General features: G+C 41.2%; 1 protein-coding gene across 4 annotated transcripts in view; it reads right to left on the reverse strand.

Annotated features, from left to right (window-relative positions):
- The window catches only part of KLHL29 (kelch like family member 29), a 613,218-nt gene that overhangs the window by 94,898 nt on the left and 499,846 nt on the right, over positions 1 to 18,474 (reverse strand). For all 4 annotated transcript variants that reach the window (XM_072143641.1, XM_072143640.1, XM_072143638.1 and 1 more), the window contains 2 exons: positions 15,988 to 16,187; positions 14,862 to 15,121 (listed from right to left, as the gene is read on the reverse strand). In XM_072143641.1, the coding sequence (XP_071999742.1) occupies positions 14,862 to 15,121; positions 15,988 to 16,187 (460 nt within the window). The remainder of the gene's footprint in view (positions 1 to 14,861; positions 15,122 to 15,987; positions 16,188 to 18,474) is intronic.

Below are 18,474 nucleotides of genomic sequence, written 5' to 3' on the forward strand. Positions count from 1 at the left end.
TTATTCCAGTGACCTCTTGTCCCAGTATAAGGACACTAAAATTAGGATACCACTTTAATGTTAACCATTTCTTCTCTAGGTTTCTTCCGGGTCCTCTGGTTACCTCCCACACTCTAAAACATACCGGCAGGTTGATTAGATTGTGAGCCCCATTGGGGACAGGGACTGATGTGACAAGCTCTGTGCAGCGCTGCGTAATCTGTGTGCGCTATATAAATAAAGAATTATTATTAGGTCTCCCCTAATTTCATAATCGCTTGCCAGTCCCCAAGGATTGTGCTAAATATAACATTAAGGAGCAAATGAAACTCTTCCAGATGTGACCTAATGCTTCCAGCTCAGTAGTCTGCTTCGGTTTCTGCAGAATATGACCTAATCGTGTTCGCTAATCCTCCGTCGTACGCCTCTTCCCTTCCTCTTCGAGAAGTGGATTTCATGCAACTGTTAGCGATGTTGCTGACATATTTTTTCTAATTGGAAACATCTGTACCCCTGTACTGCAAAACCAAAGCACCAGCACAAATGCTCTCCACAAAATATTAAGTAGATGGCTCGTATCACCAGGGCGGCCATTGAACGTCTAAATGGGATGTTACTTTCCAGTTGTTGATCTTCAGAGCAGCAATCAAAAGAAAACTTGCAGAGGAGGCATTAACCTCTTTACTGCTGCTCCTCTCATAACAACACTAGTACAGGAGGGGGGGGGGGGGTCATAGGTGAGAGGTCAACTATAGATATAAAGATGACAGATACATAAAGAGGTGTGGGAAGTATAGGATGATAGATTGATGTGGAAAAAAAGACAGATAGATGATACAGATAGATATAGATGACAGAAAGACAAATATTATATATCTATAAGATGATTGATAGATAGATATGCGATAGATAGATAGATAGATAGATAGAAATAAGATAGATAGATATGAGATAGATAGATAGATAGATATGACATAGATGGACATGAGATAGATAGATAGATATACATACATATACATCTGTATATCTATATATACATAGATTAGAGATAGATAGATAGATATCTATCTATCTCTAATCTATGTATATATAGATATACTAGATATATCTATCTATCTATCTATCTATCTATCTATCTATCTATCTATCTATCTATCTATCCCATATCTGTCTATTATCTATCTATCTATCTATCTATCTATCTATCTAATTCTTCTCTTTTCTATATTTCTCCTTCTCTCCCCCTATCTATATGACTATATAATAGTGTAGTGCTTGGAGCGTGGCTTTGCTGACAGGCATTGGATGATGTTATGTTGGGGGACGCTCCCGTGGACATTAGGCCGTGGTCCCATGAAGCCCATTCCTTCTCAGAGCCAACAATCCGCATCTATGCTCTGGTGCTCTCAGCTCTGAATCTGACTATAAATTTGCGCACAGAGAGCGACTCGACACAGATAATTGGACAAGACGTGTCAGCAGCCTCCATCTGCAGCCATGTATATTCACAATCCTCTGTGCGTTGTTAGATCTGAAGCCTTATAGGACCACACAACCAACCGGAGCAAAACACCAGAGCCCTAAACATGGGAGACTTCTCCTCTGCATTATGATGTTATAGGAAAGGATATGGTAGACAGAGCCTGGTGCGGCATCATGTAGTATATTCATATAACAGGCATAAGACCCCCAAGACCCCCCAGTGTCATACAACTAAGGCCCCAGCAGAGAGTGCTGTGAGCCACAAGCCGGCCGGAGAAGGAGGGGATGAGCGCGGCTCTCACCTCTCCATAGGGAAACCGAGCAGTGACCCGGACGAATATAGGACCTGCCCTGTGCTCCGACACGGTGAGACAAAAGTGCGCTCACCACAACACCGGCAGCTGCCACCATGCGGACATGTGCAGGAGGCCTAAGTGCTATTATTACTGCCAAATCTACAACATACATGATACATGTGTGATATACACAACTATAACCAGGACTTGTCACATCAAATATTCTCTATGCATGATAGACAAATATATACACTATATTAGGTAGATAGATAGATAGATTATGAGATTGATATATAACTATGTAGATATGAGATGTGTAGGAGATAGATAGATAGATAGATAGATAGGAGATAGATATGAGATAGATAGATAGATAGATAGATAGATATGAGATAGATAGATAGATAGATAGATAGATATGAGATAGATAGATAGATAGATAGATAGATAGATAGATAGATAGATATGGGATAGATAGAAAGAAAGAAAGAAAGAAAGAAAGAAAGAAAGAAAGAAAGAAAGAAAGAAAGAAAGATAGATATGATATGATATGATAGATAGATATGAGATGGATAGATAGATAGATAGATAGATAGGATAGATAGATAGATAGATAGATAGATAGATAGATAGATAGATAGGAGATAGATAGATAGATAGATAGGAGATAGATAGATAGATAGATAGATAGGAGATAGATAGAGAGATGATTAATGGATGATAGATATGAGATGGATAGATAGATAGATAGATAGATAGATAGATAGATAGATAGATAGATAGATATGAGATGGATAGATAGATAGATAGATATGAGATAGATAGATAGATAGATAGATAGATAGATAGATAGAGAAGATCCATCCTGTTGGGGTAAGAGTAGACCACAATGGCCATAGCCACACAATAAGTTACTGCCTGCCACGGGCTTAGATGCATGTAATACCGATGACTACTATAACCCCCACACCAATGAATCCCCCTTAATCCTGTACCTCATCACCTGTGCCCCACCCCATCCCCATCTCCCACAATCCCATATTCTGTAAATGCTTTGGCAATGGTAACTTGTATATGGTCCTGCCAATACAGCATCTAGTAGAATGTGTTTTCTATTACGCCCCTTCCTGATGCGCATAGATATCTGCTCTATTCTCCAGCTGAGGAGTCACATCTGTATCTGGGGGAAACAATAGCTTTGTTACCATAGATGCAGGAATTATCTTCTGCAGAACTTTCTCTGCCTCCTGCAATAGTTTATATTCTGTTTATTCAATTATCTGGAAAGTCTTATCTGCTCCTGTGGCGATACATAAGGACGATATAGGTCTCTGTGTCCTTGTGCCAGGACATTACTATGAGATTAACCATTAGATGGCTGCCTTCATGGGATGTTAATCCAACAAGTGCACAGTGCACCCAGTGAAATACTGCACCTACCACAGTGGAAGGATATGTGATGGTTATGGGGCCCGGTATTGAATGAAATAAAAATAGTGGCCACCTACAGCCACCACTAGGAGGCACTCACTGCATACACACATTTGGGGGGTATTTACTTATAAACTTATACATTTAGACATCCCACAGTGTCTGAAGTTGGACTATAAATCTGTTTTATGATTGGAGCGTCTTGTCAACTTTACACCTAGCTTTAGTTGGCTGTGCAAATTGTATAATTTTTAACACTAGTTACAATTATCCAATCTATAAAATTACTGGAATCCCTCCGTATGGTGCCCCCGAAATAACCGGGGTAACTCAATGGGGGAGGGGGATAGAAAAGAGAGAGAGAAACAAACAGGCGCTTTCCTAGTGTAGTAGGTTGGTACAGAGAGTACAGGTGTATAGGGTAAGTATCATGCGCTCACCTTGTAGCGCTAATGTTAGCGCTTATATGCAGAGTGGTCCTATGTGGCTTGCCGGTTCCTCCTTCCTCACGGTTATCTGCTCCAAGGATTCAGACGACGCTGTGGTAATATGTAGAAGAGCCCAGAGATCTGGATTACGGAAGGTACCTGGTGTCGGCGCTCATGGACGGACTGCTCCGCAAATAGTTGACTGCATAAAATCGTGTTTTATTGAAAATGCAACGCGTTTCGGCCCGGGAAACGGGCCTTCGTCAGGCATAAAACATGTTTGTGCCTGACGAAGGCCCGTTTCCCGGGCCGAAACGCGTTGCATTTTCAATAAAACACGATTTTATGCAGTCAACTATTTGCGGAGCAGTCCGTCCATGAGCGCCGACACCAGGTACCTTCCGTAATCCAGATCTCTGGGCTCTTCTACAAATTATCCAATCTATTACCCTGAAGATAGTCTATCTCTCTGGAAGACATTGATATTAATAGTAAATGTCTAATTCCCTTCTTCTCCTGCAGAGGCACTGTAGGGAAAACTGAACACTTTTACTACTGAATTCCAATATGATTAAAGTTGATCACTTGGTCTCAGCAACGAAGAACTAGCAGGGGGATTAACTCATTTTCATTGAACCCCTTTAAGTTAAAGGGATTTCAGAAGCTGACATCCCCTTTAATACCAACTTCAACTAGAATTCCACTTAAAAATGTAATTTTTCAAACTATTATCATGACAATACAAAGTATTTTGGCACCGGCAGTTACTGTTTCTTAATTTCCCTCCTGCCTCTGTACAAGTAGTGATCCTGAGAACCTCTGGTATTCAGAGTAACAAGTCGATCCATTGATTTTAATGATCGATGTACAAAGCTTCTTGAGCATTTACATTGTGGTGCCCCCTGGGAATGTCAGACGTTGGAGGTCCCAGCTGTGGGGCCCCCTGTGATCAGCTTGTGCCTGGAGGACCCGCAGTGTGAGAAGCCAATGTCGAAAACAGTCGAAACAATGACAATTATAAACTGTAATCTTCAATTATTACATCAGAAAATCAATAGGGAGCGGATTCATTAAAGTTGTTTACTCGGTTGATGTTATTGTGGGGCCTTCAATTAGAAATTTAATGACATTGTTAAATGACAATTCCAGTATCACAAGGATTACATGGGGACCTGTCCATGGTGCTGAAACTCAAAAGCTTATTATCGAGAAAGTTACTACAAGTATACTTGGCAATTCTCCCAAAACTTCTCTGAGCCAAGAGAACATCATTCAGTAGTGTATATAAAAGAAAGGACGCCCGTTCCAAATATAGACCCCATTTATGGTGCTGTTTGCCACCCTGAATGTAGGGCCAACTGCCCGTTATAATTACCCCCCCCCCCCAAAATAAATACTTTATAAAAAACTTTATAATTAAAAATCATTGCCCTTCTCCTTAAATGATTCCTTTCCATGACTACAATGTGGCTGTGTGTGACTCGTGTCTGCTACATCATTAAAGGAAACCTACCATTAGAAATCTACCTATTATGGTACATCTCATGGTAAGTTCCTTGTAACCTTCTAAACTCTAATCTCTCTTTACCTAATACTGTTAGTTTCTAAGATGAACTATACTTTATCTATGATTATGCATAATATTGGCTAAGACTACCGGGGTGAGGAGTAGCCCCTCTGTGGAGCGAAAGTAAAGGCTAATCCACGCCCCAGTAGCGTTTTCGATCCCTCCTTATCTGCACGTTCTCCTACTTCTGCTGGCGTGGCCCTGGGTCCTTTGGAGTTCTGCACATGCGCAGTAACTCCACATTCTGTGATGATGCATGCGCATAGGATTAGATAAAGAGAGATTGGGTTTAGAAGGTTAAAAGGAACCTACCATCAGATCTACCTTAATGTGTAGACTTCTGATGGTAGGTTTCCTTTAACCACTTCTTCAGGACGGTGGGGATGAAAGTGACGTTGGCTGTGTGATGAAGAATCAACCTTGTTACTCACCCCTTCCTAAGGAATTCTCTTCAGCCAGGATAGCGGTGTCAGCCTCACAGTGAGCAGGGTGGGGTAGCTTTGCTGTATACTGCAGCCAGGGGCAGATTAAATTGCCATGGCCCTGGGCTGTATAAATATTATAAACTTCTTGTGTACATGGGTATTGAGAGCAGATGTAGAGGAATTCATGGGTGAAGGATGTTCTCAGTATAAAATTTGACGGGTGGTTTGGGTGGCCATGGGCACCCTCGAATGCTTGGGCCCTGAGGCTACTGCAAAAACTGCCTATGTTATACTGTAATCCACTTCTCTCGCCTCCATGACTGTAAAAGAGGACATCAGTAAAAGTCTTTTTTAGAAGAATGGTGGCTCCAATCCCATGGATAGAGGCATCAGTGGAACGTGTATAAAGACATCTAAAAAGTCCCATGTGGGGTTTGTGTGGGGGTGTCGCTGGTGACAGGTTCCCTTTAGATGCTACCAAAGCAGTTCTCTTGGATTCTGGAGTGCAGGAGATGGACACACTGAGACTAGGCTCTCTCCAGGAGCCCGGTCTCCTCGCTCTACTATGTAAATGCTGAAGTTTGCAGGAATAAAGTTTTTTGAAGTGCCTGGAGAGCAGCAATCTCATTTTTGCAGGCCGGCTTCTTAAGGTTTAAATTAGTTCCTCTGGTTCAGTAAAGGAGCATGTAAGAAGCTTACGTAACGTATTGGCAGCTATAGGGATCCTAGCCAGGAGCTGCCAAAACAACGTCTCCAGAGCCTATACACTAAAGCCCCTGCAGCCCTTGACAGCATGCTCGAAAATCGGGAGACAGTCAAAATATTATTAAAGCAGTCAGATTTTTTTTTTATTGTGGTGAAGCTACTTACAAGCTATATAAATTCACACGGCTTCTGGCTCCAGCCAGGGAAGGTGGATTTTCACTTTAAGTATCCCTCTCCCCCTTTCCGAAAAAATAGTTTTCCTTGAATTGCCACTTAGCTGTTCGAGGATTATACAATAGGCTTCCTTCTCTTATCGGTCTTCCTCTATAGTATCAATCAATAACCACTGTATCTCTTGTATTCTAATCATGAAGCAGGTGGATCAGGATGAACAGAGCTACTGTACATGTATAAGTTATGGCTATAATGACATCAGCAAAGACACATCATTTCTGCAGGATCCTTATATGTAAATCTATGTCTTAAAGACCAAAGCTCATTATAAGGAATAAGGATAGTATCCGAAACACTTAAGCTCCGCCTACCTATTTCTGTCTCAGTTTCGTTTGTTTTTCCTCTTGTTGCTCCACTTTCATCTATTTTTAAGGTGGAACTGAATTTTTTTTTTAATCTCCAATATGGAATAGTAAGTGGAGCTGGATTCATATCTCCTTCTGTCACTGCAGGTTATATATCGATGCATATTGACAAACATAAACAAATTTACACAATTCCAAAATAACAGATGCCTACATTGTCTACCCCAGTAGCATAAATCCTGCATATTTCCCTGCAGATCTAGTAGCTATTGCCTCGGAAGACCCCAAAGGTCTATAGATTATAATGGGTTCATGTAATACTCCATTTACCCACTAGTGGCCACTGCAGGGAAAATGTTCAGCTCACAGGAGAGAGGAGGGACCCACTGCAATCCATTGATCAGCCTGAAAGTAAAGTAGATGTCTATATTTTAGATATGTGTTGCACATATTTTTCAGTCCACATTTACTGTGCCCATAATTTAGGTTTCCGGTAGCACTTTAAAATCCCCTTGACTTCTCCTTCAAATGACATGATATTATGACTCCCCCATAGATGAACAGCCGCAGTCTTCACTTAACGCTTTCCTCATTCCTCCTGCTTGCACCTAAGCTGTTTACACACATATTTTTATTATCAGACAGAGACAGATACACCTATATGGAAAGAAATTCACCCAGAAAGCAGCTTTGTGTCATTTACTGGGGATTTAAAGCCAAATAACTCGGAATGGTCAAATGATTTTAAGCTTTAAAAGCTTGTCTAGAAGGGAGAGGATGGAACTTTATAAGTTTTAACTATAAAATTGCTATCTAGACTCAAGCAGAATGTTATAAAGCAAACATGCTCCGCCCATGAGGTACCAGTTGAACTGCCCCACCCATGAACTGCCTAGTCCAGCCCCTAAAGAACAATCTGCTACTACTTAAGGGCAGGATATCACAATCCCTACCAGTTTTAAGACCAGAATATACTTGAATTTGCTGGGAATGAAAGACTCTGCTGGAACATTCAGGACAGTCGGCATTGGTAATGAATAAAACATAAATATTAAGATTACCGGGAAAATTCGTTCAGCGTCTGGAGCAATTTCGATGATTTGTTGTACAACTTCATAACCGTATTATTACCCTGTCAGGAGGTAGACTGTCAATACAAGTTTGTACAAAGTTGACAAAGTCGAGAATTTGTATTTTGTGAATGACAAACGAGGGCTGCGCAGGTAAATGGAGTGTTCGGGTTACTATGGCGTTCCCGATGTCACCGGCAGAATGCTTAAAGGGGGTCACAAATAATCCAATAATAGCAAATTAAATATTGTGGTTACCATGGAAACATGGGAAAAGTTCTGAGAAAATAATTACCGGTTTGTCGGTAATAATGGTGTTTAATTCATGTTTTTTAACAATGCCAGGATAGGTGCAGCTGGTAATTACAGAATTATGATTTGCATTTTTATTGTCCCGATCACTGAAAAAGCATTAAATATCATTTTCGGATTAGATTTCGACATGTCCAATTTCTCGACACCTTTCAAGTGGAATATCTGTGGGGTGCGTTATCCTGGAGCCTAGATATGTCTAAAAATCTATTTGATTGGCACAAAGCAAACTCTACCCCCTGTATCATATCATAAAGCTACTAACCTGTATCTGTAAATTTCTGTAATAATCCAGACTTTTCCCATATTTCCTCACTATATCCATCATAACTTAATGACTACATGGTATCCATGTTGACATCACTTTGTGTATTATCCCTGTACTGTGACATCACTGTGTGTATTATCCCTGTACTGTGACATCACTGTGTGTATTATCCCTGTACTGTGACATCACTGTGTGTATTATCCCTGTACTGTGACATCACTGTGTGTATCTGTACTTTGACATCATTGTTTGTATTATCTCTGTACTGTGACATCACATTGTGTTTTATCCCTGTACTGTGACATCACTGTGTGTATTATCCCTGTACTGTGACATTACTGTGTGTATTATCTCTGTACTGTGACATCACTGTGTGTATAATCCCTGAACTGTGACATCACTGTGTGTATTACCCTTCTACTGTGACATCACTGTGTGTATTATCCCTGTACTGTGGCATCACTGTGTGTATTATCTCTGTACTGTAACATCACTGTGTGTATAATCCCTGAATTGTGACATCACTGTGTGTATTACCCCTGTACTGTGACATCACTGTGTGTATTATCCCTGTACTGTGGCATCACTGTGTGTATTATCCCTGTACTGTGACATTACTGTGTGTATTATCTCAGTACTGTGACATCACTGTGTGTATTATCCCTGTACTGTGACATCACTGTGTGTATTATCTCTGTACTGTGACATCACTGTGTGTATTATCCTGTACTGTGACATCACTGTGTACATTATCCCTGTACTGTGACATCACTGTGTGTATTATCCCTGTACTGTGACATCACTATGTGTATTATCCCTGTACTGTGACATCACTGTGTGTATTATCCCTGTACTGTGACATCACTGTGTGTATTATCCCTGTACTGTGACATCACTGTGTGTATCTGTACTTTGACATCATTGTTTGTATTATCTCTGTACTGTGACATCACATTGTGTTTTATCCCTGTACTGTGACATCACTGTGTGTATTATCCCTGTACTGTGACATTACTGTGTGTATTATCTCTGTACTGTGACATCACTGTGTGTATAATCCCTGAACTGTGACATCACTGTGTGTATTACCCTTCTACTGTGACATCACTGTGTGTATTATCCCTGTACTGTGACATCACTGTGTGTATTATCTCTGTACTGTAACATCACTGTGTGTATAATCCCTGAATTGTGACATCACTGTGTGTATTACCCCTGTACTGTGACATCACTGTGTGTATTATCCCTGTACTGTGGCATCACTGTGTGTATTATCCCTGTACTGTGACATTACTGTGTGTATTATCTCAGTACTGTGACATCACTGTGTGTATTATCCCTGTAATGTGACATCACTGTGTGTATTATCTCTGTACTGTGACATCACTGTGTGTATTATCCCTGTACTGTGACATCACTGTGTGTATTATCCCTGTACTGTGACATCACTGTGTGCATTATCCATGTACTGTGACATCGCTGTGTGTATTATCCCTGTACTGTGGCATCACTGTGTGTATTATCCCTGTACTGTGACATTACTGTGTGTATTATCTCAGTACTGTGACATCACTGTGTGTATTATCCCTGTACTGTGACATCACTGTGTGTATTATCTCTGTACTGTGACATCACTGTGTGTATTATCCTGTACTGTGACATCACTGTGTACATTATCCCTGTACTGTGACATCACTGTGTGTATTATCCCTGTACTGTGACATCACTATGTGTATTATCCCTGTACTGTGACATCACTGTGTGTATTATCCCTGTACTGTGACATCACTGTGTGTATTATCCCTGTACTGTGACATCACTGTGTGTATCTGTACTTTGACATCATTGTTTGTATTATCTCTGTACTGTGACATCACATTGTGTTTTATCCCTGTACTGTGACATCACTGTGTGTATTATCCCTGTACTGTGACATTACTGTGTGTATTATCTCTGTACTGTGACATCACTGTGTGTATAATCCCTGAACTGTGACATCACTGTGTGTATTACCCTTCTACTGTGACATCACTGTGTGTATTATCCCTGTACTGTGACATCACTGTGTGTATTATCTCTGTACTGTAACATCACTGTGTGTATAATCCCTGAATTGTGACATCACTGTGTGTATTACCCCTGTACTGTGACATCACTGTGTGTATTATCCCTGTACTGTGGCATCACTGTGTGTATTATCCCTGTACTGTGACATTACTGTGTGTATTATCTCAGTACTGTGACATCACTGTGTGTATTATCCCTGTACTGTGACATCACTGTGTGTATTATCTCTGTACTGTGACATCACTGTGTGTATTATCCCTGTACTGTGACATCACTGTGTGTATTATCCCTGTACTGTGACATCACTGTGTGCATTATCCATGTACTGTGACATCGCTGTGTGTATTATCCCTGTACTGTGACATCACTGTGTGTATTATCCCTGTACTGTGACATCACTGTGTGCATTATCTCTGTACTGTGACATCACTGTGTGTATTATCCCTGTACTGTGACATCACTGTGTATATTATGTCTGTACTGTGACATCACTGTGTATATTATGTCTGTACTGTGACATCACTGTGTGTATTATCTCTGTACTGTCACATCACTGTGTATATTATGTCTGTACTGTGACATCACTGTGTGTATTATCCCTGTACTGTGACATCACTGTGTGTATTATCCCTGTACGGTGACATCACTGTGTGTATTATCTCTGTACTGTGACATCACTGTGTGTATTATCCCTGTACTGTGACATCACTGTGTGTATTATCCCTGTACTGTGACATCGCTGTGTGTATTATCCCTGTACTGTGACATCACTGTGTGTATTATCCCTGTACTGTGACATCACTGTGTGCATTATCTCTGTACTGTGACATCACTGTGTATATTATGTCTGTACTGTGACATCACTGTGTATATTATGTCTGTACTGTGACATCACTGTGTATATTATGTCTGTACTGTGACATCACTGTGTGTATTATCTCTGTACTGTCACATCACTGTGTATATTATGTCTGTACTGTGACATCACTGTGTGTATTATCCCTGTACTGTGACATCACTGTGTGTATTATCCCTGTACGGTGACATCACTGTGTGTATTATCTCTGTACTGTGACATCACTGTGTGTATTATCCCTGTACTGTGACATCACTGTGTGTATTATCCCTGTACTGTGACATCACTGTGTGTATTATTCCTGTACTGTGACATCACTGTGTGTATTATCCCTGTACGGTGACATCACTGTGTTATTTTCCAGGCGCCTGATTATATATAATATATATAATGCTATAGTTGTATTTACAGACCCCTGTAAGGCTATAGATACTGTACACATCAATGTAAAACCTGCTTTAACCTCCTATATCTGGGCTGTATAATTGATGCCTTGGAGCCATGTTCCTCCCTTCTATCAGTTGTGGTCCCAGTGGAAAGACCCTCAGCAATTAGACATTGTGGGAAGGAGATTCAGGGAAAACCTCTTTAACTCTTTGAGGCTGTGCCATGATCACTACCAGATATTTCAGTAGGTTTAATAGTTTTATTCACATATAAACCCACCACATAATACACTATAAATGCTACATGTCACACTCAGCTCTGCTACACCCGTCTGCACCATAGGAATGAGCCAGATGTAGCAGAGCTCAGTTCGTCATTGGCCGTATCACCATGTGACTGTACACAGCCAGGTAGATCAGGATGTTTACAGAATGTTTTTCTAAAAATATTAACAATTTGCGGTACAAAAAAAAAATAAGAATTATCGAAAATACTAAATATTTCGCATATGAATACGAGACATCACTGCTATTCCTAAATCCCAATATAAATCCGATAGAAGAGGAGGAAATGCTCCCTATAAGCAGCGCTGGCGGAGAATTTGCCTGCGGATGACAAATCCGGAGGAATATACAATTTATAATGTTTTTTACTGGGGGCTCATGAGTTACAGGGAAGCAGCAGAGCAGCGATTTTTATAACACTACAATAAAGCTGGAGTTATGGAGGCGCCCGCGAAAAATACGACAGACATATTTTACAATGAAGGAAAGTTTAGAAGGTTGAATGAAACTACAAGTTGTTGTGTTTTTTTGTTTTTTTTTGCTTTCCTGGTTGTCTTTAAGATCAAAGAAGGAAAATAGACATGAAAAATGATCAGTCTGCGGGTCACCACTAGGGGGAGCCGATACCTTATAACGCAGACAATCTATGGGCAGTGCTTAGGCTACATGTGTACTACAAAATAACCTCAAAAATGTACAGATTTAAAGGGATAGTTCAAAAATGTGATAGTTTACACACAATTATCATGCCTCCTGCATTATAATTCAGGGGCTTCAGAGGAGGGAAGAGGTGTAACATGCCACATTCTTATTTTTCGTCAATTTTGGACACAGTGATACTGAGCTTCTACTGCAAATTGTGTATAAAATTGAGGGAGGGTGTGATGCAATCAATGGGATCTACCCAAATTTTATGTTATTGCTATAAAGGTCTTGACTAGAGATGAGCAAATTCGACGTTCAAGTCCGGGTCTGCTGCCTGACCCAGACATATTTCCGGCAAATGGACGGCCCTACCAACTGCCCATGGCTAATGTCTAATCTTCACCTAAGGGTATCCGAAACAGCAACAAAAATCAATCATCTGTCAAATTTAAAAATAACATTAGAGTTGCAGCAAGGGAGAAGCAGTTCAATGCAAGGAGCTCAGAGCACAGCTGTGTGAGGACACGCCCTCTAGTGCACACAGAGAAACTACAATCTTTTTCTACTTAAGCTCTTATCATCTTCTCTACTTTCCGCGGCATCTTATTTTTTCACTCTTAAAATCTCTGCTGAATTTCATTTTGCAAACAAGACAGAAGCTCACTGAGGTGTCAGATTACATAGAAGTCTAGGGAGAGGGGAGGGGGAGGAGTGAGTCACAGCAGCCAGGTCTCCATCCACCATCAGAGAAGGATCATTACATACAAGACTATGTAGAGGGGAGGGGGAGGGGGAGGAGTGAGTAATAGCAGCCTGGTCTCCATCCACCATCAGAGAAGGATCATTACATACAAGACTATGGAGAGGGGAGGGGGAGGAGTGAGTCACAGCAGACAGGTCTCCATCCACCATCGGAGAAGGATCATCACATACAAGACTATGGAGAGGGGAGGGGGAGGAGTGAGTCACAGCAGCTAGGTCTCCATCCACCATCAGAGAAGGATCATTACATACAAGACTATGTAGAGGGGAGGGGGAGGAGTGAGTCCCAGCAGCCAGGTCTCCATCCACCGTCAGAGAAGGATCATTACATACAAGACTATGGAGAGGGGAGGGGAAGGAGTGAGTCACAGCAGCTAGGTCTCCATCCACCATCACAGAAGGATCATTACATACAAGACTATGGAGATGGGAGGGGGAGGAGTGAGTCCCAGCAGCCAGGTCTCCATCCACCGTCAGAGAAGGATCATTACATACAAGACTATGGAGAGGGGAGGGGGAGGAGTGAGTCACAGCAGCTAGGTCTCCATCCACCATCAGAGAAGGATCATTAAATACAAGACTATGGAGGGGGAGGAGTGAGTCACAGCAGCTAGGTCTCCATCCACCATCAGAGAAGGATCATTACATAGAAGTCTATGGAGAGGGGAGGGGGAGGAGTGAGTCACAGCAGCTGGGTCTCCTCTCCGCAGCTTTGAGTTCACAGAAATTCACGGACAGAGACTGCATAGATGAGCGTTGCTAAAAAATAAAGACTGCAAGTCAAATAATGACTCCTCCAGTACACGCTGATACGTTTTTTAAGGCAGCTTTGAAGGTATAAAATCTGACAACTTGCAGAGAGTCTGACAACCAGCTACCACGTCAGCACTTATTCCGGCATTCACAATGTCTATTCATACTGTACATCTGTTTTACATGAATTGTCTACAAGGAGAATGGCTTTCTATGTGTTCCATAGGATCTAGCACAGTGGTGGCGAACCTATGGCACTGGTGCCAGATGCGGCACTCAGAGCCCTCTCTGTGGGCACCCAGGCCATCACCCCAGAATGAAGTTCAGACAGAACTCCAAGAATCCGCCTGCAGAACCTTCCTACAATGATAGATGAATTTGCCCCCCTCCTTTCAACTGCGTCGGTGTCCTTGGGAGGCTGAAGGATTGAAAGTTGTCAATGAACAAGGAGAAATACATTGCTTAAAGTACTGCGCTGGCACTTTGCAATAAATAAGTGGCTTTTGGTTGAAGTTTGGGCACTCAGGCTCTAAAAGGTTCACCATCACTGATCTAGCACATATAAATGATATATAATAAGCCATAATAATCTGCCTCTCCCCTACCTGTGCTCTGCTCGCCGGCTCCTTCTTGATCCATTTGATCACCGTCTCATACACCAGCTCTTCGGCTTTAGTGTTCAGGCTGTCGTTTGAAATGTACGAGACGAAATCTTCTCTGGAAATATTTAGGATCTCCTCCTGATTGGCTACCTCCGGGAAATTCTGCAGGGCATATGCCTTGGCCATATTGTACAGCTCCACGCATTGCATGGCTTCTGCCATAGCCAGGATGCCCAAGCAGTTGTTGGCAGTCAGCTGTTTTTCTGTATAGAGAAACACAAGCAAATCACTTGTATGACAGGTAGCGGCCTGACGTTAACCTACCTTATCCCATCTGCCCCCGAATAATTATAGAAAACCGAGTCATCCAATGTAATACTGCTGTGTGGATGTGACATGCCATACATCCTGCCTATACCTTCTATACCCTCTCAATTACTCCTGTTTGATTAAAAAAATTCCTAGCCTGGTCACTGCCACTGCCAAAACAAACGCTGCAGTGTTATAATGATAGCTATCTAACAATGCGGCGGAGTACAATGTAAATGCCGCTGCCTCTTCCATGGACCGCCCTGCTCCCTCCATAAGGCCAGCAGTGACTGCCGCGGGTCATGCGGCAGTTACCGCCCTTAAACCTGCCCACAATCCCGCCCCCACAGGAACACACCAGACTGCTTTAAGAGCTTTCCGATAACGCTATCATTCTAACACTGCGGCGCTTGTTTTAGCACGTTAGTAAAGCAGCTCCTAATTTCTTGGTGACAAGTCCTCTTTAAGGTGAAGTCACACTCTACAGATTCTAATGGCTTATAGCAAGGTAATAATAAAAAACACAATAACCAAATACATCAAACAGTATAGGACAAGGAAATAAAAAGAAGTTGAAGATATCCAGTAAAATTTTCCATAACTCCAAGGTCTATATGGCCATGCCCAAATAAGGAACATCGAGACACTCCCCAAAAGGTTACCGATCCCTTGGCTAATCCGACCTAAGGCCATAACTTTTGAACGGCTTGACCAATTTTTAAAAAACAAACACCAAAGTGATCATGGGTGCAGTGGCAATAACATAGGGTGAGGCCATCAACAGGTCCCCTTTATAGCATAACAGAATATTTTGGCCTACCTAAGAACGAAACGCAGACTTTGCAGAACGTGTGGAACTGGAACTTGCTCGCTGCCTCCAGAAGAATTTTTGCATTGGCCGAATCTATGATCAGGGAACCTGTATAGACAAATTCCAGTAACAGTTCTAAGACCTCCGCATTGATATTGGACATAGCCAGCTCCAGTTTCTCCCCGTTTTTAGCTTGTTCCTTCGATGACCTGGCAAATACAATGACATTCTTAGACACCGGCCCATTGACGCTGTAAAAATGAGAATTTAACATCATCATCATCATGAACTCCTTGAGGCAGATGGAAGATTATACCATTCATTGTTACAACTCTCATGTCTCACTGGATCTGAAAGAGAAGGTTTTTTTTTTTTAAGATCATTCAGCAAAATTCGGGGAAAAAAAAACCAAAAAAAAAGGAAAACAAAAACAAACCAAACCTTTTATTGCTATTGTAATCTGCATTCTCATGCATAAGAGGTTGCATACGTAAGGAGTATGAGGCGACGTTAATGGAAATGGGATACAATGTTAGTTTTCAAAGGGAAACAATACATTTTAATGAGATCATTAATTACGGAGTGTGAGAAAGACACGAAAATTGCTCAAGTGAAGCAGATTGTTGATGTATCTGAATATGCATTTGTAACGAGAAAGGATTAAAGAGGCAACCATTTAACTTTCTTTTTAAAGAAGGGAAATAGGTTTTTTTTTGTTTTTTTAATTTTTTGTTTAAAAAAAAACACTTGACATTTCAGATTTGTCTCTCCGCAAGGCTTTACCCTTAGCCTGTAGCAAAAAAAAAAATCTTTTTTGATTTCAATAAGTGGTAAAGCAGCTAAAAAAATCACTAGTAAATATTGACCCTCAAGCTAAAAAAAAATCCTGTTCACTTAAAAGATCTCATCCATAAGGATCATTGGTGGGAAATCATACATACATGTATATGGGTCCGTTATAAACTGTGGTTCTGTTTCTTTTCTCTCATGGGTTCATGCAATTCACGGCATGTTCCATCATATGCCAAACTATTGATCATATTTTTGTACCAATTGTCAGCAAAAAGTGTACCCCTTTCACAGGGTGGTTTCCTATTCACATTGGTAGTCCCTTGTTCTTATAATTTCTGGCAGTCCCAATAGTTAAACCTACAGCGATCCGCCACACAAGGGTCCGGTGTTCCCTCTATGAATAGAGTGCACATGTTCATGTGGGCCGGTGCTCTACTTTCTTGATAGTGATCTTGGGTAGTCCCAATGAAGGGATTGAAGCACCGATACCTTCTTCTGTAGACGCCTAAGGTCAGAATGCAACTGTAACTTATTCCCTATCCTTTTGGGACAACCCCTTTAAGAAGTATTACTTCTAATGAAGAGTATCAGTACATAGAGTGTCTGCGGCTCTATTACCCACAAGCAAGTTTGATCCAATAAACTCACCCCTTTTAGAAAAGATCGAGTTTTTGTTCCGGCTCGGTCGCACAACCTGGATGTATTGCCCGATTGCCAGCTGGCCAGCCAATTTGGCACATTGACACCCCTTACTACTAGCCATGGCCATTATTCACAGGGGTGTTCCTGTGGCCACTCATAGCCATGAGTAGTAGCAAGGAGCATTTGCTGGATTGTCTGTTCAGCCCTCAATCCGACAATACGTTGGGATTGCACTTCCAAACCCAAACGCTGAGCCCAAACTGAAACTAGGGGTCCACTTATCTCTACTCCCTAGGTTTGTGACCAAATCTTCGGAAAATCCCACAAAACATATAACAGGTTTATTGGAACAACCTGGCTCATGGGCAAAGGACTATAGTTTCCCAACGGTGACATGGCAGCCATCAAAGACATTGTCAACCGTGTTGCCTAAACTCCTGGTGGGATTACTTGGCCACTAGTACAACAGAGAACATTGGTTTTTGCCTTTATTAGGAGTATAGTTTGGGGCATAAATACAAAATTGAGAACAACCCATAGAGTAGACGTAATTATGGCCAATTTATGAAGAGAGCATAATTATTTGGACAGGTGAATTCTTTTTTCTGATGGAACACTTTTTCTTAATTATTTTACAATGTAAATTGACAGAAGGCTGTATAAGAGGTATGTTGCCAATGAGGTTCAAGCTTACATTGGGATATGTAAAGCATCTGACCAATTGGTTGCATTGTTTAGATCCATTTTGTATCTTTGTCAAGTGTTTTTTAAAAAACATCCAATCAAAATAATCTTTTATTCCATGTCCTCTAAAATCTGATCACCCATTGGACGTTCACAGTTCTATCCTATCATACAGCCATCCCATAGCCCTTAATAGAAATTATCTAATGCCTAGCATTGCTGAAAGGAACAAAAAATGGTTAGTTAAGAAAGGGAAAATAAGAACACTCTGCTGTTTTTATACATTAATAGCACCAAATATTTGTAGAAGTGAAGAAAAATTTTGGAATGGTAGTGAAAGAAAAAGTCCACAAAACTTAGAAAAGTCCAGAGGGCAAA

This window comes from Engystomops pustulosus, chromosome 3 (assembly GCF_040894005.1).
Source record: "Engystomops pustulosus chromosome 3, aEngPut4.maternal, whole genome shotgun sequence".
NCBI lineage: Eukaryota > Metazoa > Chordata > Amphibia > Anura > Leptodactylidae > Engystomops > Engystomops pustulosus.